A 26,417-nucleotide genomic window follows, 5' to 3' on the forward strand; every position below is an offset into this window, starting at 1 on the left:
AACCGGAAGCCGGAGTAGGGAAACGCCCGCGAGGGCTGCCGGGAGGCGTGGTTTTTCAAGCAGGCGCGTTCCCTCACTTGGCGCAAGTGCGCGTGCGCTGCCTCCGTCAGCCAAGGTCGGGAACATGGCTGCTCGGTCCTTATGGGCGGCCCGGCTCCGGGTGCAGAGCCTTCTGGATTCGACTGCCGCGTTCTATGGCAGGTAAGCGAGCAGGTCGGGGATCAGGGACATGAGGACAGTGCGGTCCGACGAGCTGACGAGGTGTATATGGGCTAGAGAATGAGGGTTATATCTTAGCACAGACGAAAGAATCCATCAAGTCCCTCGGCTGCTGGGACCGGCTGCTCACCGTCCCATTTTGCAGAGAGGGAAACTGAGGTCATGACTCAGTCGCAGGGCGAGGAAGTTGGGAAAATCTGAGGTCATATCCCCAGAGGTGAGAAGTCTCTTCACCCTCAAGCATCGATTGAATTAGGTAGGGATGTTTCTCTCTCTCCCGGCCCCTTCTCCTCTGTAGTGTCTGCGGGTAAATTTGGGTTCTGTTCCTTGACTCCCTCTATGCCGTGGTCAGTCTCTTCCCCTTACCCACACAGCACTTTGTCGTTGAAAGGAGGGCGTCGGGACTTGGTCTCTCCAAATGGTATTTCTACCTGCTTTCGGGAATCTATGAAGTTCCTCTTGCTGCCTTTATCTTCGGCAGCATTAGCTTTTACTGATAGCTTACCAAGCCGATTGCTGAACCAAAAGTAGTTCTTTTATTATTCGAAGTTGAATAATTGAAGAAACAGGTTTAGAAAAGTTGAGTACCTTTTCCAAACAAACACTCGGAAAGTGGTAGAGACCGGGTTGGAAACCAGTCTGAGCTCTAGAATCGGTGCTTTTGATTAGTAAGTGTTGTTAATTATTGTCAGGTGCTATTTCTTCCGGGTAAAGAGATTGAAAGTGGTTGTGTCAGATGGGGTCGAACCTCGGAAATGTAAATTAAGCTCCAGGGGTGCGGGAAATCCCCAGCACCTGCTTGAGAGATTGCATTCATGATGTAGATCTGTTGCGTTTATTTTGTTTTGTTTTAATCAACAGTTAAATGGGTGTGGGTTTTTTTGGTTAAGTACTTTTAGTAGCTGGTGTTTTAGAGAAGTGACCAGAAGAGAAGTGGTTCCTTCTGAAAAAATCCCCCCTTCAGGCATAAGTTCAGTTCCATAGGCCAAGGAATTCCCATCTCTTAAATAATTTTCACTTTAAACTGCCCCTGAGTATATCTTGATCTGCTTTCAATTTGATAAATGTTGTTTCTGGTGTGTAGGGGGAAGGAGGTATTTCATCCTGTATAATTTGCCCTGGATCTATGATGATCATATATTTGGAACAATATGTAAACTGACACCAAATCATAGTATTTAAATTCAGGACTGGCTGGAAAATCTGGGAGATGAAAATTACTTCACCCACACCTTTTTATATTGGCTGTTCCCTCTGCCCAGAATGTTCTTCCTTTTCTTAAAGCAAACTCCTCCTTTACCCTCTTTTTTTTTTGTCGTCGTCTTCTTTTGCATGGGCAGGCACCAGCAAACGAACCTGGCTTCCTTACCCTCTTTAAAAATTCTTTACTCAGGTATTGCCTCCATGACCACTCTCCAATATATGCCAATTCGTGCAAACTGTTTTATAGAGCTTTTGTACTCACAATTGTTTTACTTTATTATTTTACTTTGAATCAAATTATGAGAATCCAGGAGGTATAATGGAAACTTCCTTAAACTAGGTTAGCACTGCTGCAGTCCAGAATCTGCCATAAACTAGCCCCTACAAATATCTTATTGACTTGATTTTTATATATAGGTGAATTTCCAATTCATAATATCTTTCTCAACACATATTCTCTTCCCTAAAAGCTTTTTCGTTTGCAATCAAAAAAACTTTCTAGGCCTAACTCCAATTTGATTAATCACTTTCCTGGGATTCATTTTCCCCACCTGTAAAATGAGAGGCTTTGTTTTTTTAGAATTTCTACTTGGTGTCCTCTTGGCTGATTTTTTATGTACCCACTTCTAGCTATTTCTACTGCCTGGTGCTCAGTATCCTAGTTCAACAGGATACTAGCTATGTCCTCTTATGCAACTCATTTAGTCTATCTAAGCCTCAGTTTTCCATCTGTAAAATGAGGATGATAGTATCTATTTCAGATATTGAGAGATGAAAGGTCTGAGTCAGGTAAAATCCTACCGAGTATCTGGCACTTACTAAGCACTTCACAAGAATTCATATTGTTAATGCCTCTTGAAGTGAATGAAAGCATTTCTCTAGTGATTCAATCTGAGCAACATTCTGGTCTCTAAACCTTGTTGTACCTTTGGCTTTTTATGATGCATTTTCTCACTATGTGCCACCTCCCCACACACACGCACTCTAGGGAATGGCTGTGTCCTTTTAGCACTGCCACCCAGAGGACCGCTGGTGAGGACTGCAGCTCTGAGGACCCTCCTGATGAGCTTGGGCCATCTCTGGCTGAACGAGCCTTACGGCTAAAAGCTGTTAAACTGGAGAAGGAAGTCCAGGATTTAACAGTGAGTAGTCGATTTTATATTTTCTGTTCTTCACATCCTTTTTTTTTAATGTAGTTTTATTGAGATACACTCACACACCATACAAACCATCCAAAGTATCACATCCCTTTTTTTTGGTTTAAATATCCAAGTAAAATTTTTTATGTTTTTAAAATTTAATTTCTCTAATTGACTTCTTTCCTTAAACTTTTTTTTAATCAGAGCAGTTGTAGGTTTACACAAAAATCATGCAGAGAGTACGGTTCCTATATACCCCTCTCACACACACACACACAAATACGGTTTTCCTATTATTAACATTTTGCTTGCGTATGGTATTTTTGTTGCAGTTGATGAAAAAAGTATTATAATAACTGTAGTCTATCATTTGCACTCTGTTGTACAGTTCTTGGATTTTATTTGCTTTGTTTTTGGCTTTTTTCTGGCTTAAACTTTTTATTTTGAAATAATTTCAAATTTACAGAACAGTTGCAAAAATAGTACAAAACCCTTACATAGAGCTCTACTCTAGTTGACTCTTTACCCCCTCACCTCACCTCCATTCTCTTGCTAGGTATGCTAAGCAAAATGATCTGTAGAAGTTTAAAAAAAAAATCACTGGCTATGTATAGCCTCTAGATAATATAGCCAGAGTATAATTCTTTGAATTCTGACACTTTGACAACTTTACAGCAGATACAGTGCCTGGCATATAGTTGAAAATAAATATTTGTTGAGTGAATGAGGTGATTATTGAGTATACTATATTCTGCTGATCAGACTACATCTAACATAGTATGCACACTCCTGGGTTGACAGTCACACTTTGAGAGAAACAGAATAATTCCAAAGCAAAATCACCCAGCATGGTAAGAAGATTAGAAAGTGTGTTTTAGAACAATTGAAGGAAACAGAGAAACGTGAAAGAGAAAAAGTCTAAGACAGTCTAAAATTACTGCCTTCCAATAGCTGGTACTTTTAAAACTTCCTGTCAGTTGTCCTGAAATTCATCTCAGTGAAACAAAGTTGAACAGTGACAGTGTTTGCTGAATGTGAAAAAGAAAGCTAGTTCTCAGAAGAATAGCACCCTATTTCAAAGATTTAAAACTAGCCAGCTAAATGGCTACCTAGCTGGAATGTTGATGAATAGGTTCCTACCTGAGCTGGGGATTTGGAATAGCTAAAACCCAACTCTTGGGTTTTTATATATATGTAAACATATTAACACGACTGAAATTTGTAAAGTGAGCAAAAACATTATTTTCTGCCAATAAGAAGCATTTGTTTTCTTATTATTCTTTGCATTTCATGTTCAGGTGAGATGCCAGAGAGCTGTCGCAGATTCTGAAAACATAAGGAGGCGAACCCAAAGATGTGTAGAAGATGCCAAGATATTTGGTGAGAGATTTATTCCCTGTAAAATTTAAATACCTTTTAAGTTAAGGACATTTATTAGCAGTTCTTCACATGGAGCATAGTCCTTCTCTGATCCCTACCCTACCCGTCTACAATTCCGTAGGCTTTCAGTGCTACTTACTGGGAATAGTGTCAAGTGAACCATTCAACCATAGCTAAGGTATTGCTAAAATATTTTTATTTTTACCAAACCTTAATACAGTTTATTTTCCAAGCATTTATAGTTATGATAGTTGACATTCTAGTGCTTATACAAAGAATTCTGTTTGACTCATTAGTGAGTGAGTGAATCATTAAGATATTCAGAGAAGAATCCAAATAACTGACACATAGGCAGTCAGGAATACTGAGATTAATTTGCTTAATAGAAGCAAAATTGGTCTGTATCCATAGGGCAATTAATAACTGCATCTCCACCAGACAATTTTCACTACTATCAAAAAGAATCATTTACATTACCATCTGTATACTACAATTTACCCAGTTAGAACATAGTTCAAAGACAAAGCCTCCCCTAGAACCAAAGAACCCTTAAGTCTGTGCTAGAACCACATGTATTTTTTCATTAAAAGTAATCTTTTTCGGGTGGTGCGACATTGGCTCAGTGGTAGAATTCTCACCTGCCATCCCGTAGACCCAGGTTCAATTCCCCTCGCCACCCATGCAGGGGGAAAAAGTAATCTTTTTGGTCTCAAATTTTTCCCTACATACATCACATATTGTTCCAAACGTGCTCATGTAAAAGTGTTGGTTGAGTTGGGTAACATAGATTCTGAGATAAAATCTGAGCAAATCTCTAATTGCCTGCTGTATTCACAATTTAATTTTATCTAGCTCAATCCTCACCTTTTACAAGTGAGCTGATAGTTACTGGATGACAGATGTAGACCTGGATACATTGTCTCCTGACCCCTAATCTTCTTTCCTTATATATTATACCACTTCTTGTTCTCTGGCTTTATCTATTTATGCGTAGAATTTCCTTCTTTCCCACCTGTCCAGTCCTGCTTTGTAGCTCATGCTTTTCACTCAGTGCTGTATAGCTCATGTTTTCAGGTTTCCTTTATCACCTAAATTGTAACTCCCAACCTGTATTCCGGATCTTTTATTTCCAGCTCTCTATGGCAGGAGTCTGCAAACTACAGCCTAAAGGCAAAGCCTGCTGCCAATTTTTGTACTGCCCATAAGCTGAGAATAGGTTGTATATTTTTTAAATGTTAGGGAAAAAAATCAAAATAATAATAATTCATGACACATGAAAATCATATAACGTTTAAATTTCATTGTCGATGAATAAAGTTTTAACTTTTGTCAAAAAAAATGTGGTAGATTATTTTCTCTTTCATTACATGGGTACCTACATAAGATCCTTAACTTTGCCTCTTGGTCTACAAAACCTAAAATATTTACTATACGGCCCTTAACTGAAAAAGTTAAGGAATCTCTGTAGCAAAAAGACCAACTATGATAGGGAAAGACTTTCTGTTATGTTGCCTACTGAGGCAAATTCTTCAAGTGAAGCAGTGAGAGGGGGTAAGGGTAGGTGAGTTTATCAGCTTTGAGTTAGGAACAGGTTTACATTCATTTTCTCAAGGATTATAAGATTCTTAGAAACAAATACATTAACCAGTCTCAAAAGAATCTGATAGATTATCCAAAGAATAAAATATGTCTGACAGGATATGCAATGTGAATCATTTACTAAGGTCATTTCCTCCTGGTGGCCAGAAATGCTTAGAAAATTGACGATTGCTTAGTGAGTGTGCAAGTAGGACAAAAGTGGAATGTTTTTTCAGGGATATAGCCAAACATATAGCATGATGACTCTTATCCTCTTTCTATGAATAGCTTTGTCTCAGTACCCTCTTTCACTTAAACAGGTCACAATGACCCTTTTTCCTCTAAGAATTTATGCAGATATCAACCATCTATTACAGTCAGAGATAGAACTTCTGAAACAGGTGAACCTAAGACTTCTATTTACTGAAACTCATGCAACGTTTCTGATTTGACTAAAGGTCAGGTACTGTGTTTATGCACATTTCAAAAGTTTACAGCTTTCAAAAACTAATTATTAGATTATTACCTTCCTTTGATTAGACTTGAGAATGCCTCTCATATTCTGATAGGTCTTTATCATTTTTTATGCTAGGGTGTAGTTCCAACTTATTAGCATACTTTTCAGGCCTTTGGCTACTCTTCTCTATTCTCTTTTAATAGCCAGTAGCATTTTATGATTGCCATCCCTAATGGGAGGTGGAAGTTATCTTGTGGAACTTCACATCCACTGTATACTGATCTTCTGGCCTCATCTCTCGCTATTCCTCAACTCACTTCAAAAATTTCATTCCTCTTTAGCCTGGCTCTTTAAGTGGCATCAGTTTTCCAGGTTCCTAGCTAAGTAGACCCATGTGTCTTCTTTACTTTATGCCCTAAATAGTTCAGACCCCAACCATGATCCCCTGGAAATGTCTCCTGGTTTCATTCTTTCCTCTCTATTGCTGCCTCTCCTGCACAAGACCAGGCCCTCACTATCTCATGCCTAGATTACTTCAGTTGGATCTCCTGTTTTCTATGGATTTCTTCCCTTCCTAGCCTGTCATACTACCTTAACACCCCAAATCCATTATGAGTGCTGGTGGATTAACTCAAATCATGTTCCAGTTGTTTTATTCAAGGAGCTTTAATGGGATCTCTGCCATCCAGAAGTTAAAAGTAGAATCCCATCTTTGTCAGAATCTTTTCCTTTCATTCAGGCTCTAAGTTTGGGAAATCTCTTCTGGATCACCATTTTCATTGTTTTACCTGCAGATAAATCTTCTTACCTCTGAGTACAGTTAAGGTGGCTGCATGTTTCAGCACACGTCCCTGTTCCTGGATTAAAGCCTGATGAACAAAGTCCTTTACCCTTACCCACCCAACTGAAGCTCTGGTGTTAGGCCATCAGACTTGCCTGCAGTGATGACATTCCTTATGTCATTTCTGTAAGAAACATCAAGTCTCAAATTGGGAATAATGGAATTTCTCAGCAACTGGGTTTATTTTTATCTTGTAGCAGTTCAGTAAGTGTCTGGTTTTTCTATAGGAATCCAGAATTTCTGTAAGGACTTGGTGGAGGTGGCAGACATTTTGGAGAAGACTACAGAGTGCATTTCTGGAGAAAGAGAGCCTGGGGAGCAGAAGCTTACTTTGGAGAAGGTCTTCCAAGGGTTGTCACTTTTGGAAGCAAAGCTGAAAAGCGTGTTTGCCAAGCATGGCCTGGAGAAGATGACACCCATTGGTGACAAATATGACCCCCATGAACATGAACTCATCTGTCATGTGCCAGCTGGTGTTGGGGTGCAGCCTGGCACTGTTGCATTAGTAAGGCAAGATGGCTACAAACTTCATGGCCGCACCATTAGACTTGCCCAGGTGGAAGTGGCAGTGGAGTCACAGAGAAGATTGTGAATGAGCCATCAGGGACTGAGTGTTTTCCAAGAGTGCAGTCATACCTGTGTTTCCTTTATTTATTAAACTAGGTTTGTATTGTACATGAGCTACTTCATGTGATCTGTTTTGGATTTAGTCATATTGGCTTTATTTCTAAGCTGTTCTATTGATTTAATGTGACCTATTTGGTCTCATCAGAATTCTTGCCATTGGGCATTTGAACAATGTGACAAGTGTTCCTATGTTTAACAAAATTATTTTTAAATTGGTGCTCTGATGACTCTCAATCCAAGATCTTTTTAAAAGGTAGAAATAAGTATATGTTTATTTTCAACGAATTCTTCCAATTTAGCTGATAAAAAGATGTGAAGGGTGAGTAGGCAGAGTTAAACAGAGTGTGAGTAAATATTGCTGGCTTCTAGGAGCTGGTATTTTGTGGAAATTTAAGGAGATGGTAGGGATGGTTCAACATGTGGGTATATAGATGATAAAGTTTTATAGTAGTGTACATGTAGATCATTTGGATTATTTTCCTTTTACCCTTCTTTCCTCCTTGTAGTACTGACAGGCAGGTGTCATTATCCTGCTCATTGTGAGTCATTGTTCCATACCCACTTCCTTCCCATTTGCAAGGGCCAAAGGCCCAGGTAAGACTTGGGAAGGCAGGGGAGCCTCAAGATATCAAGAGAAGTCCAAGCACTTTTCAAGCAAGGCTGGCCAAGAAACTTTTGTGTTTTCCTCTAAATATTTTTTTCTCCCTCCCAAGGTATATAATCACTTCAGGGGAACTGAGGCAGTACTAATTGCTAATGACCCAAGTATGTATGTAGTTACTCTACGTACAGCTTCTCAGCATCAACCGAAAATCTTCTGCCCTTCTGTCAAATTTGCCTTATCCTAGCTCTTAGATTATGGGGAAGGGTAATCAGGACAAAAATGCCAGGTTTCTATGCTTTCTCCTGATTCTTCAGTTTTGCTATAGTTGGTGTTAATACACAAATTAGTGAAGAAATGATTTATCTGTCAAAGTTTAGAAAGGAGGTTAACTATGGATATTTTAATGTGAGTTAGAAGAGTAATTTTCATCTCATTTTCATTGAAGACTTGAATAAGGAACAACTAGATATTCAATTATTTAAGCTTTGACAGTTCTTTAATGAACATGCAAATATATAAACAGCAGACAGATGTTATCTCTTAGATGTAAGTAGTTCTAAAACACTATACACATATCGATGATTAATTTAAAGCCATCCCCCCACAGCCTCTACCATCACCACCAGATATAGATCCTTTAAAAAATAGGTAAAAACATGCTTTTAAAATGTAAGCAAAAGATTCGTAAGATTTTAAAACCCAGACTCTCTTTGCATTCCACTGAGTGCATACTATTAATTTGGTGAGCAAATTTCACCGTATGAAGTTGTCTTCCTGCTTTCATTCCTATGAGATTGGCAGATGGTAACAACAAGAAAATGAGCTAATTATGCAGGTTTGTTCTTGGATTACTAGCTGTTATTACCTTTGGATTGTAATTACTCAAAACTTCAGGTAAGGAATGTTCTGATTATCTAAAGCATTTTCTAATATTCCTTTCTTTCCATCTGATTTTGCATGTAGATTGTGAATAATTTTAGATTCTTTTATTCATCAATTCATTTTGCAGACTTAAAAGTGTAAATTTAGAAGATGGAGCTGTAACAGTATGAATCTCAAGATGATGAGTTTCAGGGAGGAAAGAGATTGGGCTTGGTAAGCATAGACTTGAATCCAAATCTGAACTCAGTCACCTCTGTGTGGGCACTAATCATTTCACCTTTCTGAGCCTGTTTGCTTACCTGTAAAATGGTTATATCCTTTCACAGTAGTGGTGTAAGAAGTAAATGAAATATATAATTGCCTACTATAGTAGGCGCTCATATTTTTTGTTTGTTTTTTTGCAAGGGCAGACACCGGGAACCGAACCCCTCATATTTTTTATTGTGCTTTATTTTTTATACATTGTTTTTCCTGTTTTTATAGGAAAACAGGATACTGTCTAAAGTCTAGGGAGATGGCAAGATTGGTTAAGTGAGGACTAATTACAAAAAACCTAGGCAATTACAGCGACTTGTTTTTCTGGTGTGTGTTTGTTTCTTAAACCGTAACACAGAAATCCACATTTTCAGACTGAAGGCGCAAAACAATTGTTGTCAGTGGTCTTAACTATTTTCATCTTAATGTAAAGGGAAGAGGCATTGTTGCATGCAGATTATATGTAAGGAAGCTTTGGCTTGCTTGAAGAAGAGATCTTATGTTTTAGTACTTAAATTCTATAAACCTTTTACCAATGTTTCCTCAGTGCCATAAAGAAATTGATCAGTTTGGCATAAGTCTTTATGCTCTTTTTCCTGACAAATGATTTCAGTGAAGAAAAGTTCTTAAACACTAAAACAAAATTGGGGAAACTAAGGGTGAAATGTAATATTCAGAAACTACTTTAATAAAAGCTGAATTGAATTAACTGTGATTCGAGTGTTTAGATTTAGAGTGCATTGCCTGTTTGATTCTTATTTTACATTGGCTTGTTCTGGTTTTTTCATTGACTCTTGACCTATCTTGACATTTTACCACAGCCCAGTAACATGGGTGCAGTATAGGCTTTCCAGACCCTGCCTCAGTATTAAGAGTTTGCCTGTTTTTCTATCTCCTTGACTGGCCTTTCTGATGTCTTTGTATTAGATCAAGGCCACTGCTTCTTCCTTCCTCTCTTGTATTGCCACTTTCTGTGTTTGTATCTTCTAGTTGTCTTTGCTGTTGAAGCCACACAGCTCTGGGAGTTCTTGGGGGAATCGAGGTCTCAACCACAGGCTGGCACTGTAAGTGTTTTTGTTTTTGTTTTTGTTTTTATTAAAGAAAAAAAAAGAAATTAACCCAACATTTAAAAATCATTCCATTCTACATATGCAATCAATAATTCTTAACATCATCACATAGGTGCATGATCATCATTTCTTAGTACATTTGCATCAATTTAGGAAAAGAACTAGCAAAACAACAGAAAAAGATATAGAATGTTAATATAGAGAAAAAAATAAAAATAATAATAGTAAAAAAAAGGAAAAAGAAAAAGACAAACAAACAAACAGACAAAAAAAAAACCCATAGCTCAGATGCAGCTTCATTCAGTGTTTTAACATGATTACTTTACAATTAGGTATTATTGTGCTGTCCATTTTTTGAGTTTTTGTATCTAGTCCTGTTGCACAGTCTGTATCCCTTCAGCTCCAATTACCCATTATCTTACCCTGTTTCTAACTCCTGCTGGACTCTGTTACCAGTGACATATTCCAAGTTTATTCTCGAATGTCGGTTCACATCAGTGGGACCATACCGTATTTGTCCTTTAGTTTTTGGCTAGACTCACTCAGCATAATGTTCTCTAGGTCCATCCATGTTATTACATGCTTCATAAGTTTATTTTGTCTTAAAGCTGCATAATATTCCATCGTATGTATATACCACAGTTTGTTTAGCCACTCGTCTGTTGATGGACATTTTGGCTGTTTCCATCTCTTTGCAATTGTAAATAACACTGCTATAAACATTGGTGTGCAAATGTCCTGTAAGTGTTTTTGACCCAGTCTCAGGAAAGAATTCAAGGACTAGTCAGTGTGTACAGTCAAATAGTTTAGTAAGCTGAATGCCAAAGAACCCCGGGAGTTCTCTGCTGGAAACCAGTAAGCCCCGGGAATTCTCTGCTGGATACCCGAGAGCCACGAGAATTCTGAGAAGTCTAGACCCCGACCAGGGGCTGATGCTGTAAAGGTTCTTGTCTCTGCCGCAAGAGAGAATTGAGGCTAGTCAGAGTTTACAACTTAAAACTTTCAATGTGTAGCAAAAGTTCATGCTTGAAGGGGGTGATCATGGGCATTTTCCATAGGAGGAAGAGCAGTCTGAGGTCAGGATCCTTGTAATGTAAGGACTTGGAGAGGTCCTTCTCCCTCTGGCTATGCTAATAAGGGATTGATCAGCTGCACTTTTTCTTTGGTTTTCAGATGCCAATCTGAGTGAGGGCTGGGTATGTATAACAAAAGGAACTTTTTGTTATGTGGTTAGGGTCACTTCGCCCTCTTCTTCCCTATCTAACCTGTCTCAGTGTGATTGCTGCACTTGTACTGCTGGACTCCTGACCATCCTGCCAATCTGATTGTTGGCTTACAGCCTGGTTCTAACCTTCAGCTTCCTCATGTTCTCCCCAACTTCCCACTGCTTGGGAATTTCGCTGTTTGAATTCTCCTTAGCTGGCTTCCATATTCCCAGCCTTCTCAATGAATGGCCCTTTTTGGAACCACCATTTCCTACAGTTACTCTTTGCCTTTTCAAGATTCTTCCAGTCATGTTTGCACTTCCTTGTTTCCCATATTCCTATTGCTAGTTTGTCCATCAAGTCCATACTCAGAATCACTGTGGCAGAATTAAAACATGGCCCCAATATTCTTTGATATTTCTCATAATGAGAGGTAGGGTCTATGTCCACTGTCTTTGAATGTGGGCTTTGTGATTGCTTGACCAACAGAATGCAGTGGAAATGACTCTACCTGTTTCTGGGCCCAAACCTTAAACTGGTGGACTCCATTTCCTGTCCTGAGAGGCTCTTGGAACCTAGCCACCATGCCAAGAGGAAGCTAAAGCAGCCTGTGAAGAGGAACTGAGAGCCTGGCCCGTAGCCCTGGCTGAGCTTTAGCTGACAGCACCATCTTACCAGCCATCTAAGTGAGTCAACTTGAAAGTGCATCCTCCAGGCCACAGTGTAGTAGCCCCAGTTGACATAACATGGAGCAGAGATGTGCTGATTCCACGAAGCCCTGCCAAAGGGCACATTTTCGTGCAAAATAAATTGTTATTTTCAGTCACTAAGTTTTGGGCTGTTTTTTTTTTTCTGCAACAATGGGTAACTGATATAGTCACCCTGCTTCACTCAGCCTTGCTGACTGCTTTGCCACTCTACCACCAGAATTGTGCCTCCTTGCTTTTCCATTTATCAGCTTTTTTGAACAGTTCCCACAACTGGTGTGTTCACACCTTCCATTTTCAGTGGGCTGCTAGGGTTAGAAGAACATCCTAACAAGAAAGTAGAACTCGAGATTCAAGAGTGACCAAGAACCCATAAAATTACAAGCAGAGTCAATCAATTTTGAAGTAAATGTGATTTCCCCCACAAAAAACTACAAGAATCAGATAAAATACATAAGAGGATTTACACGTGTTTAATGGTAGTTTGTTTAAAAACTTTGCAAATAAGAATATCATGGGTCTTTGGAAATAAAAGTTTGGCATTCTGCCGCAAACATTGCCAAAAAAGTAAAAACCCTCTTATATGAATACACAAAGCAGTTGGTTTAGAACCGCAGCTATAAACTTTATTCTTTGAATCCCATTAGTTTCTTCTCTTAGCCATAATCTGATTGGATAAATTTTTTGGATAAGGGTTTTTCCTTATTTACTCTGCAACTCATCCCTAACTTTGTTTTCTGCCAAAGGGAAGCTGTCCTGCACAGCCAGCATGGTAAAGTGGTCACACTGAACTGCTCTTATTTTCTTAGAGGATGGAAATGGGAACTTATCCCTTCTCTTACCATTTCTCCCCTCTGAGAACAGAGTGGATGAAACCCTTCTCTTTTGCTTTTTAATAAGCAGAAGGTAGAGATATAAACTATATATGGAAACTGCAAACACAACAGCAATCTCAGAAGGATTTTCACTGTTTCAGCATCTGAACAGAAACCCCAGCTGCACGCTTGTCAGCAATTTCTAGCACTGGGAGACATTGCAAAGCTGTTTCACATTCCTTATTTCACGTGATCATCACAACCACCTACCAAGGTAGCGCTGAGATTGTTTTAGAAAAGAAATTGTGTGACGCCGAAAAGGTACATTACAGAGCTAGTCTCGAAGAGGTTGGACTTGAACTGAGGTCTTCATAGCTTCAGCTCTTTTTCTATCAATTTCGCCGCGGCTGGGTCTGGTCCTGAAGCTGAGAATCCCAGGCGCGCACACCTGCACCGGAGCCGGGATGAGCCAGCGAATGAGGAACCCGCATCCAGGAGGCGGGACCGGGGAGAGATGTAGCTAATGGGGGCCTCGTGCTGGAAAGAAACTGCTACTCGTCCAATGAGAGGCTGCGACCTGCGAGGCTGGAAGGCGGGACGGCCAGTGGGGCGCCGGGGCGGGGTGGTGAGCTGAGCGCCGACCCGCCAACACCGGATCCCCGGCGTGCTTTCCCTGTCGCCGCCCGCCATGGCCCGCGCCGCCCCGCTCTTCGCTCCACTGGCCGTGCTCCTCGTGGCCGCCGCTTCAGGCGGAGACGCCCCGCCCGGCAAAATCGGTGCGGGAAGGACCGGATGGGGTGCTGAGCTGGGGGCTGGGTGGGGGGAGGGAAGGGCTGCTGGGCGAGGGAGGGGTGCTGGGGAGGGGCTGGATGGAGAAGAGGGGAGGGGCTGGGGCTGGGCGGGAAGGCGACCGCAGTAGGAAAGGTGCTGATGGGGGCGGTGATATGGGGATGTGAAGAGGACTGCCTGGTACGGAAACAGGCTTGAGGCAGGGGACTGGCCGACCCCTGACCTTACGAACGTCCAGGGCCACTTATTGGGCTTCTGTTGGGGCCCTGGCTCTTTACGGGGCTCCTCGATAACAAGAGGAAAGGGTCTGGGCGATGTCATTCACAGAGGTTTACTGAAGACTGTCTTTGTAGCCAGGTATACGGTTCCGTAGTCCCTGCCTGCAGGGGAGACATCACAATATTGGGAAGTTAGTGTTTAGCTGACAAAGGAAGTTAACACAGAGGAAGGTCACTTCCTACACTGCCCGCGCCCACTCCCACCCCGGGGCTGAGGGTTGGGGGGAGGGGAAGAGACCGAAACCTGGAGACAAGTAGGAAACGAGTCCTAGCCCAAACAGAGCCTGTTAACAAATGCTGCTATACTTGCTTTATCACATATTCATCTCTCATCCTTCTACCCATCTTCTACTTTGAAGGATTTCAAAGTCAATTGCAAACATCAGGATACCACTAAATACCTCATAGTATAGATCATTGACTAGAGTTACTTATTTGTTTGTTTCCTTTTGTCTTCCTTTTAACAATTATCGATTTAACTTCTGATGACTCATGAAGATGTCAAAGTCCCTCTCATAAAATTCCCATCAGCGATGCTGGGCTTCTGGTCTGGGGGCACAGAGTCCCTACTCCATTGAGCTGCCCTCCATGCACCCCAATAGGCAGGAGCACAGAGTCCCTACTCCATTGAGCTGCCCTCCATGCACCCCAATAGGCAGGAGTGCCTGGGATGTCCCATGAAAGTACCATGGAGTTGTTGGCACCGGTGCAGTATACTCAAGACTTCTTGACTTACAGAACCTCAGACCAGTCCAAAAAGGCTTAAAACAGACAAATGGAGCAGAAATCAGTTTGGGACTGAGATTTTAGGTTTTTCAGAGGAAAGAATGCTGAACTAGATGACCAGAGGATGCTTCATGGGGGTGGACTTTGAACCAGGTTTTGGAGGATAAGAAAGAGTTAATGATGACCTGTCCTTCGCTTGGGAACAAGCAACTGGGAGGTCACTTCCCACTGACCGCTGGGCAAAGGGCGTGGCCTCCTCCCAGCAGCACTGTAGCTGGCAATGCAGAGTTGCTGCCTACCTCGCTCCAGCTGATCCTGCCCACCTCAGCCCAAAGGTCATCCAGGGCATGACACTGGCAAGGCCAAGCAGCCCCTTAACTTTCCTGATTTTCCTCACTCTTGATGACAGCCGCTGTCCACCCTTGGAGGTTTGGACTCTTGCCACAATGAGAATGAGTAGTGTCCTCTTAGGATGGCTTGAGGCCTCTGCTCCTGCAGGATCAAGTCAGAACACACTGGCTTCTGGGACATTTAACCCACCCATAATTAGACACCTTCCCCCTGTTCTCTTGTTTTCTCTGTAGAGAATGTTTCCTCTCATTTGCAAAAGCCATATTGTCCTCCAGGCTCCTGGCCAAAGGTTATTCCCCACCCACCCCCACCGAGAAGCCCTTTGTCCCCATGCCCCCTTCGGCAGAATTCATTGCTTCCTCTTCAGGATTCTCCAGAACCCTGTTGTACTTCTCAGAGAAGGGCTGCATCTCTGCCCACTCCCTTCCTGGACCCCTGGGGAACAGAAGCCCTGCTTGGTTCATCTTTGTGCTGAGCACATTGTCCTGCAGGCCAGTTAGTGGGTGTTGAATGAGCTGGTTCACAACGAGGTGGTGTCTTCCCTGTGGCCCTTGGGCAGCTTCCGGGTCTTGTAACAGCAGTTTTTCTGGGGAAAAAATGGGTAATTTGGAACTCTATTAGCAAATGGGGAAGGGTGTGTGTATCTGAACAAATTTAAGGGCATTCTTAAAAGAGGCTATAAATACTGAGAAACAAAGAAGTGGTTTATTCTTTCAACATGCAAAAAATACTGAGCTCTACTTTCTGCCAGCATCTAAGGATGCAGCAGTGAATGACAGCCAGACCCTGCTGTCAGTTCTGGGAGGGCTAGGCTTAAACAGAGCATTTGAGTATAGTGTTACAGGGGCGAGGCTGGGGTAAGGGGAGTGTGCTACGGAAATGCACAAGTGGAACACCAGACTCCTTTCTGGTGGGTTCAGGCAGGCCACGATAAGAATGACATAAGGGCTATAAAAGACAGCCAGGGTAAGGATGGCAGAGAAAGGCTTCCAGACTGCAGGAGCGGCTCATGCAAAGGCCCAAGGGTCAGAGAGAACCTAGGCCTGTGCTCCACAGCAAAAGTGGGGTCAGAGGAGAGGTTGGGTATTGGGAGGGGAGGGCCAGGAGTAGAATAAGCAGCAGAGGCCAGATCACAAAGAGCCTCATCTGTTCTGAGGTTTGCTTGGCACTCCTTGACTGGGAGCTAATAGTTTCTGGGGTCCAGTAAGAACAAATCACTCCCGACTTACATCTTTTTGGATAGGGTTGCTAGACTGACAGATAAGAGGCAAGCTGTGTCTGGGATACACGGTGGACGAGAACTGTGGAAGGGCCGGTAGTGCAGCCCCGTAGCTTCATGGCTTCATGGCCTACGTCCTTAACAGTGCTACGTATCTGCCTGGACAGTGAGTCCTAGTAGCACCTCAGAGCTCTGTACAGTGAAATGTTTTAATCATTATCTTGGATGAGAATACCATTAGCATAAGAACCAAGTTTGCAAGTAACAGGAAGGTTGGAGGTATATTAAAGACAGTGGGTGATAGGAGCCATGAGAGACCCCAACAGGCAGAAACGTCAGAACAAGAGCCCAGACTGGAATGGGCTGTCTGAAGGTAGAGAGCCACCCATCACAGGATGGATTCCAGCCTCGGCAAGGGTATATGTAGAAATGATTTCAGTGTCAGGCGATAGTAGACCAGGGGTTGGCAAACTTTTTCTTTGAAGAGCCAGAGTCTCTCCTGTCTATTCCCTTCTGCCTAGCGCAAAGCAGCCAGACATGATATATAAAGGAAAGGGTGTGGCTGTGTTTCAGTAAAACTTTATTTATAAAAATAGGCATCTGGCTGGACCCTCAGGCTGTACTTTGGCAACCCCTGGATTAAGGAGTGGTTTCCAAATACCTCCGCCAAACAATAGTGGTGGGTAAGAGACTTAACCAATTCGTAGTGAAATAAGAATAGATGCAATGTAGTGAGTTTTTTTATAAAACTGAAGTTATATTCTTTAAACAATCATCCTGAGTTTTGAGAGTCCTTCCTGCTCTTTTGCTGCTGAAGTATCTTTAACCATAGGTGGCAGGGCTTTTTTTTGTTTTGTTTTGTTTTGTTTTGGGGGGGGGGGTGCTCTGCCCTCTGTTAATAGCCTCACTGAAAACTCAGTTTCCTTTTTGAAATGTTAGGAGTCCAGGAAATGCAAATGTCTGGGAACCACCAGCCCAGGAGGCTGCTCAGGTGTGCCCTGCAGCCTCTCACTCCTCTGCTTTCTCTCTCCTTCCCTGCCTTCCCGGGCCTGCTGACAGCGGTGGTGGGGGCTGGAATCGGGGGCTCTGCCGTGGCCCATTTCCTCCAGCAGCACTTTGGGCCCCGGGTGCAGATCGACGTGTATGAGAAGGGGACTGTGGGCGGCCGCCTGGCCACCATCTCCGTCAACAAGCAGCACTACGAGAGTGGGGCCGCCTCCTTCCACTCCCTGAGCCTACACATGCAGGGCTTCGTCAAGCTGCTGGGTAAGTGCTCAGTTCTGGGGCTCCGGCTCCAGCCCCCTGATGTGGCAGCAGCCCATAGGCCATTCCCAGGCCAGCCAGATGGTCAAGGCTGGAAAGTCATACGACCCAATCTCTACTTTCCAGATGGAGGACCTGAGACCAGAGAGGGGAAGGTACTTGCCTGAAGTTACTCAGTGAGTTAGTCGCAGAACCAGGATTAGAACTCAGGTTTGATTTCCAGGCCAGTTTCTTTCCCTTTCAATGTATTGCCTCCTAATAATCATAATCCTAATAACTCCCATGCTCTGCATGCCTGTCAGGGACCTGGCCCCCTTCTAGGTAGTAAATCATCATTCCTCTCATCCCTGCAAGATGGGTGCTGTTATATCTTCCTCAGGCAGCTCAAACTCAGATATTTTATAGACCTTGACCAAGGCCATGCTGCCAATCAGGGCTGAGAGAGGCTGGGCTTTGAGCCCAACAGCATCTCTCAAAACCACAAATACATATACCATTTATCCCAGAAATTTCATTTCTCAGAAGTGATCCTACAGAAGTTTTTGCAGATGTGCAAAGTGGCATACCTACAGGCTGTTTATAGCAGCACTGTTTGTAGTAGCCTGCCTGCTCAACCACTGGGAACTGGGGTCAAATGCATTATGGTACATCCACTCAGCAGGCCGTCCAGCGGCCAGAATGAGGAAGCCCACTATGTGCAGATATAGAACCGTCTCCAAGGGACAGTAGATTGTTAAGATGCAGAGCACCTTATACAGCTTGTATATAGGTTGTGGGGGTAGGGAGAGAAATAAATTACAGCTATATACATGTTTACAGGTATGCATACAGAATATCTCTGGAAGGATGCTCAGGGGATATGCTTATTTGTTGCCTCTGGGTAGGAGAACTTTGGGGCTCAGGGACAGAAATGGGAGGGAAAGAAACAGCAAAAGGTCATATGCTCTCTTGGGGTTAACAACACCTGTTCTGCCTCTGCACAAGCTGTTAAAGGTGAAGGGAGAGAGCATAAGTCCAGTGCCCTGCACGCTGTGGAGTGCTGGACAGCTACAAGGAATGGTGATGATTTCCATTTTAGTCTTGGGGCCCCGAGTTGCATCTCAGAGCAAACCCCATCTGTTGTCAGCCCTCGCACATTCTGAATTTCCCCACCTCGTGGCTGAGTGAATCACTGTCGAACAAAAATGTAAAATGATATATTATTTTAATTTTCCTTTCTTCACTGACTAGCAAGGCCAAACAAATGTTTTCCCAGTACATTTGCTGACTATTTATAAACAAGCAAGGCAAACAATTCAACTGTAAACTCTACCGTTTGCCTTTCCTTTGCTGAGACCAATCCATGTGTCCCTGAGAAAAGCCCTGAATGGACACTTGAGGCTCTGCGGGGTTGCACCCCGGGGCCTCTGCAGGGAGCTGAGGGTGGCGCCGTGTCCCCTCAGGGCTGCGGCCCCGGCGCGAGGTGGTGGGCAGGAGTGCCATCTTTGGCGGGGAGCACTTCGTGCTGGAGGAGACCGACTGGTACCTGCTGAACCTGTTCCGCCTGTGGTGGCAGTACGGCATCAGCTTCCTGAGGCTGCAGATGTGGGTGGAGGAGGTCATGGAGAAGTTCATGAGGTGAGGCTGCCGGGTGCTATGGGGAAGAAGTTCCTGGGCAGGGAGAGGAAAAGAGGTGGAGAAGGAACCAATGCAGCTGTAGTTTGTCAAAAGATTCACAGCGAGCCCCTAGCGTGAGGAATGCATGTATTTGATGCAGGGCTTGGCTTTCGAGCATTGTAGCTCCAGCGCACTCTTTGCCCCTGCTCAACTAATAGAAGCATAGATGCCTGCTCAGTTGCCTGCAGGGGCATTAGTAAGTGAGGTGGCCGGGTGGAGAAGAACAAGTGGCAGTGGGGAGAGGGGTAACCCGAAGGGCAGGGCCCCACCTGAAAGGGGGCAGCCAGCACTCCACTCCGGCCACCTGTGGCCTTGGGAGAAGACCACCCTTGTGTGGCTAGATCTCCCCCTTTTTCAATGTATGCAACCAGTTCATCATGTAAGCCAAACAGAACACATCCAGAAGCCACATGCAGCGTGGGCCACCAGTTTACAAACTCTGCTGAACCCCAGGTTTTCCATCCAGAGCAAAGACCTTTTTTCAAAACTTCTTTACTCCTTGGGTCCCAGACCCCACCCCCCCACCCCCGCCCCCTGCCCATTGCCTCCTAATATGGAGGATTGGGGTCTGTTCTCAGTCTATCTACCCACTCGCTCAGCAGGCTGCTCACTCCAACTCTTTCCTGAAAGGACCCCCTGGAGGTTCTCCTTACTTCCTAGCCCTCACTGCAGCGGCTGTGTCTCAGGCCCCTTATTTCCTTAAGTGCCGGGCACTTAAGCATGGCGCCAGTCCTCCTCCCCGGGTTTCTGGCACACCTACACTTTCTTCCCACTTCTATGGCTGTGCTTTTTATAGCTTTTCTTCCTTGCATTCTCCAGACTTGACCCTTTTTTCCTCTTTCTCCCTTGTCAATTTTATCCAAACCTATGCTTAATTCTCCTTTTGTGGGAGGCGATTTCTACCTGTCAAGCCTTAGTTTCCCCTTAAGTTCCAGACCCACATTTTTAACTGTCTGCTGGGCATCTCCATCTGGGTTGATCACACAGACTCAACATGTTTACAAAGCAGCTCCAGAATAGGCAACATTGCAAGGGCCAGCCAGTCCAGAAGTCCATCGGCAGATGGTTCCAGGGGAAATGCAAGTCCCTGAGATTAGGTGAGTTGTGTAGGGCAAGACGTGCACTCAGGGAGTGAGTGGAAGCCCTATTCTGGGCCAGAAGGGACAGGCTGAGCTAGCAGAGAGGGTGACAATATTGGCCTGAGGCTGCTGCCTTCAGGTCCCACATGGCCCTAGAAGCCAGGACAGAGCTGAAGCTGTTGGAGAAGGGGATATGCCAGCAGAGCGGACCGCAGCCCACTGTGTAATGGCCCTAGCTGGGTGAGAGAAGAGCCGTGACCTTAGGCGGGGCGGGGCTTGGAGAAGGGAAGTAATTGTCCTTCATCAGAGCCAGGAGAAGTAATTGACCTACTCCGAGCATTTGCCCTTCCCTCTGCGCTGTCCCTCTAAGTGAGGTGGGCCTACCACAGACAGAAAACTGGGCAAGGGGACCATGACCGGGCTTCTCTCGCCCTGCCACATGGGGAGGAGGTGGCAGGTCTCTGGGGGGTCCCCAGGTACAGCGGCCCAGCCGTGCGTGGTTGGCCGTAAGGCCCTTATGCCGGGGCCCCACCCCTGTGTGCCTCCCAGGATCTATAAGTACCAGGCCCATGGCTACGCCTTCTCGGGTGTGGAGGCGCTGCTCTCCTCCCTGGGGGAGGCCGCCTTCATCAACATGACCCAGCGCTCCGTGGCCGAGTCCCTGCTCCAGGTGGGCGTCACGCAGCGCTTCATCGACGACGTTGTCTCCGCCGTCCTGCGGGCCAGCTACGGCCAGTCAGCAGCGATGCCCGCCTTCGCCGGTGAGCCTCCAGCCTCAGCCTGCCCTTCCCCGGCCCGTGCTGCCCAGGGTGGGCCGGGGTCCTAGTGCTCACCTCATGCTTATCCAGCCCGTTCCAGCCACCTTAGCACTTGGTTGCCCCAACTTCATTTCATTCCAGCATCCGTCCTCCAAAGTAGGCAGGAGATGGTGTTCTCTCCGCTTCGCCAGCCTCGGGTCACAGGTCCATCCAATGTGTTTCCACTGCTCCTGATTGTCTGATAATCTATGATTTGTGTGTAAATGTTAGGATTTATGTGGTGCTTTGCTGTCCACTCTTTTGTTCCAAGAACTATCCCTTTGTAGCCTCTGGGCTCCTGGGGATACATCCATTGGAGCGCCTCATCACCCCAGCTCATTACTGGGGCTAGTGGGCATGTGCACGACCCCTCATCCTCCAGCACAGGCCACCCAGAGGGGTCACCACCAAATCTGCCTGGGGGAGTTGGGGCATGTCTTCCCCAAGGGGTGGCAACTGCTCTGGGCCTTGAAAGATGCAGTAGGATTTTGCCAGGCCAAAGAGCTGCATGGGCACTTGTTGGCCTCTGGCCTCAGCTTCCTTAGTTGGTTCCTTGTCTGCTTCCGGCGTCATGATATTGGAGGGCCCAGGTCCAGGCCTTGGTCCTCTTCGTTTCTCAACCACTGACACTTCCTTGGTGATTTCACCCAGTCTCAAGACTTTAAATTCCACCTGTATAACAACGATTCCCAAAGGCGTGCCTCCAGCCCTTAGCTCTCTCCAGAACTGCAGCCTCGTGTCCCAGCTGCCACCCCTATGTCTCTGCTGGGAAGGCTAATGGGCCTCTCAGACTCAGTCCAAATGTGAGCCCTGACCTGTTCCCTCAAGCCTGCCCCTTCCAGAGTCTTCCCCAGCTCGGCTGATAGCTCCTTTCAGTAGCTCCAGCCAAAACCTTGATTCATTTCTTTCTCTTGTACCCTACACATGGTAAGAGTAAGGAAGTTCTGTCTACTTCACCTTCAGCATACAGCCATAATCTACCTGCTTCCCACCACTGCTACTCTGTGGTCTGAGCCACCAGCCCCTCACCTGGAGTCCTGTGGGTCACCTACCATGTCTCCCTGCTTCTCTCCACCCGGCACCATCATACTGTCCCCTACCGGCCTTTCTCAGCACATCTGCTGATGCTCCTTTTAAAACAAAAAACAGATCATGTCCTGCTTCCATGCAGAACTTTGGAATGGCTCCCATGTAAAGCCCAAAGTTTCTTCCATGGATTGTATAATTCTAGTACCCAGTCACCTCTCTTCCTTGATCACGGCAGTCCAGCCACTGTGGCTGGTTCATACCTTAGGGCTTTTGCACCTACCCTTCCCTCTGCCAGGAACATCCTTCCCCAGGCATAGTCATAAGTTCCTGCTCCTCCTTCACGTCTGCTCACATGTTGCCTCTTCATTGAGGCTCCCCTAGTCACCTGGTTTACGTTGCACCCTCCCCTTCCTCCTGCTCTCGGCAATCCCAGCTCCCCTGCCCTGCTCCGTTTTTTTCCCATAGCAGGTGTTCTGGTTTGCTAGCTGCTGGAATGCAAAATACCAGAAACGGAATGGCTTTTAACAAAGGGAATTTAGAAATGCCCAATCACAGGCATTCAGGAAAAGATACCTTGGTTCAAGACGGCCAATGAAGTTCAGGGTTTCTCTCTCATCTGGAAGGGCACATGGCGAACACAGCGTCATCTGCTAGCATCTTCTCCTGGCTTCCTGTTTCATAAAGCTCCCCGGGTGGCATTTTCCTTATTCATCTCCAAAGGTCACTGGCTGGTGGACTCTACTTCTTGTGGCTATGTCATTCTGCTCTCTCTGAATCTCTTTCTCCAAAATGTTTCCTCTTTTGCAGGACTCCAGTAAACCAATCAAGACCCACTCAAATGGGTAGAGACATGTGATCCCCTAATCCAGTTTAACAACCATTTCTGACTAAATCACATCAACCAGGGAGATGATCTGATTACAGTTTCAAATATACAGTATTGAATAGGAATTATTCTACCTTTATGAAATGGGATTTATATTAAAACATGGCTTTTCTTAGGGGGCAAACTTCCTTTCAAACCAGCACAGCAGGTATCATCTAACAAACTCGTTATGTTTCGCCACCGTGACCACTGGAATGTAAGCTTCACAAACATGTATCCCAAACACTTAGAACAGTGCCTGACCATGGTAGTAGTAAATGAATGAAAAGGTTTGTATGAACAGGTTATCTCCCACGTGCCCAGGATGTTATTTTCCTGGCTCTTGGCACAGCTGGCTCCTTCCCAGCCTTCAGTCCTGCTTCTGTTCCCTCAGCAGGCTTTCCTGTTCACTCTTCCAGTGTTTTTTGTGTATTCTTTATAGCATTTTTAGTAACAGCTTTATTGAAATATAATTCACATACTTTACAAGTCGCCAGTTTAAAGTATACAGTCAGATAGTTTTAAGTGTATTTCAACAGAATTGTACAATCAACTTTAGAATATTTTCATCACCCCGAAAAGAAACCTCATGTCCATTAGCCACCATTCCTTTCCCCCATCTCCCCAGCCCTCCAGCCCTAAACAACCGTTAATCTACCTTCTGTTTCTATGGATTTGCCTCTTCCGAACATTTCCTATGAATGAAATCGTATAATATGGGGCCTGTTGTGCCTGGCTCCTTCCCTTTAGCATAATGTGTTCACCTCATAGCATTTTGAATTTTGCTGTACTTATTTGGATGTTTGTTGACCCTCGGTCCGTGGTTGGAAACAGTCTTGCCCTGGGAGGGAGGCCCAGGTGGAACCACTGCCCCATGGTTCTGGGAACCCACTGACCACCCTTCCCCCACGGCCCAGGAGCCATGTCGCTGGCCGGAGCCCAAGGCAGCCTGTGGTCTGTGGAAGGAGGCAACAAGCTGGTTTGTTCTGGTTTGCTGAAGCTCACCAAGGCCAACGTGATCCACGCCACTGTGACCTCTGTGACCCTGCATGGTACAGGTGAGTGGACAGAGCAGGAGGCGTGGCCCCTCCGCTCCTAGATGGTCAACACTTCTACTTCCTCTATTCCTAAACCCTGGTGTGAGATCTCTTGGGGAATATTAAAAGATAAAGGGAAGCCCCGGCATGACTGAGTGACACCAGAGGGCACTGTTGTCCCAATTTAAATGTCAGAACCAGAAAACAGGCTTGCATTCATCCAGCCCTGTCCACGTTACCATTGGGAACTTTGAGCCACAGCCTCAGCCAACCTCCCCCAGGTGGTCAGCGACATAACCAGAGCAAGAACCTGGGTCTCCTGGCTCCCGGTCCAGTGCACACCTGCAGCTGTGCTAGCACCGAAAGCCTGGGACCCACCATCTAGACAGTCCAGCTGCACCCTTTACACCAGGGTCTTGTGCCCTCAGTGGTGGGTCCCAGACAGGAGATCAGCAGGTAGAAGCCAAGACGTGAATTGGCCTTTGTGGTCTCTTCTCTCTTGTTCCAGAAGGAAAAGCCCTGTACCAGGTGGGATATGAGAATGAGGTGGGCAGCGGCTCCGACTTCTACGACATAGTGGTCATCGCCACCCCCCTGCAGCTGGACAACAGTAGCAGTAACATCACCTTTGAAGGCTTCAGTCCACCTATTGATGACGTCCAGGGCTCCTTCCAGACCACCGTCGTCTCTTTGGTCCATGGCTACCTCAACTCCTCCTACTTTGGTTTCCCCGACCCTAAGCTTTTCCCCTTTGCCAACATCCTTACCACAGATTTCCCCAACTTCTTCTGTGCTCTGGACAACATCTGTCCCGTCAACGTCTCGGCCAACTTCCGGCGGAAGCAGCCCCAGGAGGCCGCCGTTTGGCGAGTGCAATCCCCCAAGCCCCTCTTTCGGACCCAGCTGAAGACCCTGTTCCGTTCCTATTACTCAGTCCAGACAGCCGAGTGGCAGGCCCACCCACTGTACGGCTCCCGCACCACCCTCCCACGGTTTGCACTCCACGACCAGCTCTTCTACCTCAATGCCCTGGAGTGGGCAGCCAGCTCCGTGGAGGTCATGGCCGTGGCTGCCAAGAACGTGGCCCTGCTGGCCTACAACCGCTGGTACCAGGACCTAGATAAGATCGACCAGAAGGATTTGATGCACAAGGTGAAAACGGAACTGTGAGGGCCCCAGGGAGAGCTCAGGGATACCTGTCCTCCACTGAAGGCGGTTCAGCCCCCCAGTAGCCCGAGACTATCATGAAACACACTCACACTGGCCACCCCCAGCCTCTCTTTCTGACCCCCCCCCATGTGTCCAGCGCCTTCTCCCCCCTGTGTGGGGCCAGGTGGCCCGCTGTCTTTCTGTCCATCTTAAGGATGTGTGCAGTGGTTACTTATTTTTTAAAAAAGGAACAATAAAGAGAGAAAGAAAATTCAAGCCAAGTGTGCTCATTTTATTTATTAAAAAAGAAATAACAGTCCTCTTTCTCCGCCGGCGTTCCCGCCGCCATCTAGCCCTCCTCTTCCTCTTTCTCCGCCGGCGGCGCTCCCACCACCATCTAGCCCTCCTCTTCCCCCTTCTCCAGCGGCGCTCCCGCCGCCATCCAGCCCTCCTCTTCCTCTTTCTCCGCCGGCATTCCCGCCGCCATCTAGCCCTCCTCTTCCCCCTTCTCCGCCGGCGCTCCCGCCGCCATCTAGCCCTCCTCTTCCTCTTTCTCTGCCGGCGGCGTTCCCGCCGCCATCTAGCCCTCCTCTTCCCCCTTCTCCACTGGCGCTCCCGCCACCATCTAGCCCTCTTCCTCTTTCTCCGCCGGCGGCGCTCCCGCCGCCATCTTATCCTTCCCTTTCTCCTCCTACTCCGGCGGCTCTCCAACCACCACCGTGCCCTCTTCCACCTTCACTGGCTCCTCCACCACCGTCCTCGACAGCCTTGCCATCCTCACCTTTCCTCCCCCAGAACAGCTACTAGGGGAGTAGAAACGATACAGAACAGCTCCCAGAGCCACGACAGAGATCAAAAAGACAGCGTACCCCATCCTGGAATGGCTGACTGGCTGGGAGAACCCACTCCGGTGAGATCGCTGAGGGGTGCGAGCTTCCCCAGGCTGGGCGGCAAGCTGCCGGAGTCCCTCCCCTCCTCCTTCCCGGGCCAGCTGGCAGAATTGGGCAGGCGGTCCCCTCAAGCCGCGGCAGCTGGCACCCCCACCACGCACGGCCCCCCGGACCAACTGAGAGGATTGGATCGGAAATCCCCAGGCCGCGGAGAACGGTGACTGGGGGGGTCCCTTCCAAACACGTGTCTCCCCAGTCCGGCTGGAAACGGTGCACTCTCCCAGGTTGCGGCGGCTGGCGCCAGCCC

At 46.0% G+C, this 26,417-nt stretch overlaps 2 protein-coding genes across 6 annotated transcripts; both read left to right on the forward strand.

The window, feature by feature from the left end:
* The first annotated feature begins 70 nt into the window (after positions 1–70).
* On the forward strand, positions 71–12,278 carry GRPEL2 (GrpE like 2, mitochondrial). 4 transcript variants are annotated; one of them, XR_013166256.1, is made up of 7 exons: positions 71–201; positions 2,411–2,564; positions 3,860–3,941; positions 7,045–7,480; positions 9,058–9,143; positions 10,176–10,249; positions 11,429–11,451. XR_013166256.1 is itself a non-coding variant. In XM_077137373.1 (4 exons), exons 1-4 carry the CDS (start codon positions 125–127, stop codon positions 7,407–7,409), a joined length of 678 nt encoding a protein of 225 aa, XP_076993488.1. In that variant the 5' UTR covers positions 71–124; the 3' UTR covers positions 7,410–9,894. The 4 variants fall into 4 exon arrangements, 1 of the variants encoding a protein (XP_076993488.1); XR_013166255.1 differs by lacking the exon at positions 11,429–11,451 and adding an exon at positions 11,950–12,278 and having other exon boundaries at positions 7,045–9,143; XR_013166254.1 differs by having other exon boundaries at positions 7,045–9,143; positions 11,429–11,914.
* Positions 12,279–13,602: 1,324 nt separating this feature from the next.
* Positions 13,603–25,496, forward strand: PCYOX1L (prenylcysteine oxidase 1 like). 2 transcript variants are annotated; one of them, XM_077137372.1, is made up of 6 exons: positions 13,603–13,758; positions 17,405–17,611; positions 19,051–19,225; positions 20,893–21,104; positions 23,952–24,092; positions 24,580–25,496. In XM_077137372.1, the coding sequence occupies exons 1-6, from the start codon at positions 13,671–13,673 to the stop codon at positions 25,239–25,241; spliced, it is 1,485 nt and encodes a 494-aa protein (XP_076993487.1). In that variant the 5' UTR covers positions 13,603–13,670; the 3' UTR covers positions 25,242–25,496. The 2 variants fall into 2 exon arrangements, with proteins under 2 accessions (XP_076993487.1, XP_076993486.1); XM_077137371.1 differs by lacking the exon at positions 13,603–13,758 and having other exon boundaries at positions 15,750–17,611.
* Positions 25,497–26,417: the final 921 nt, after the last annotated feature.

Source organism: Tamandua tetradactyla, chromosome 20 (assembly GCF_023851605.1).
Source record: "Tamandua tetradactyla isolate mTamTet1 chromosome 20, mTamTet1.pri, whole genome shotgun sequence".
Lineage (NCBI taxonomy): Eukaryota > Metazoa > Chordata > Mammalia > Pilosa > Myrmecophagidae > Tamandua > Tamandua tetradactyla.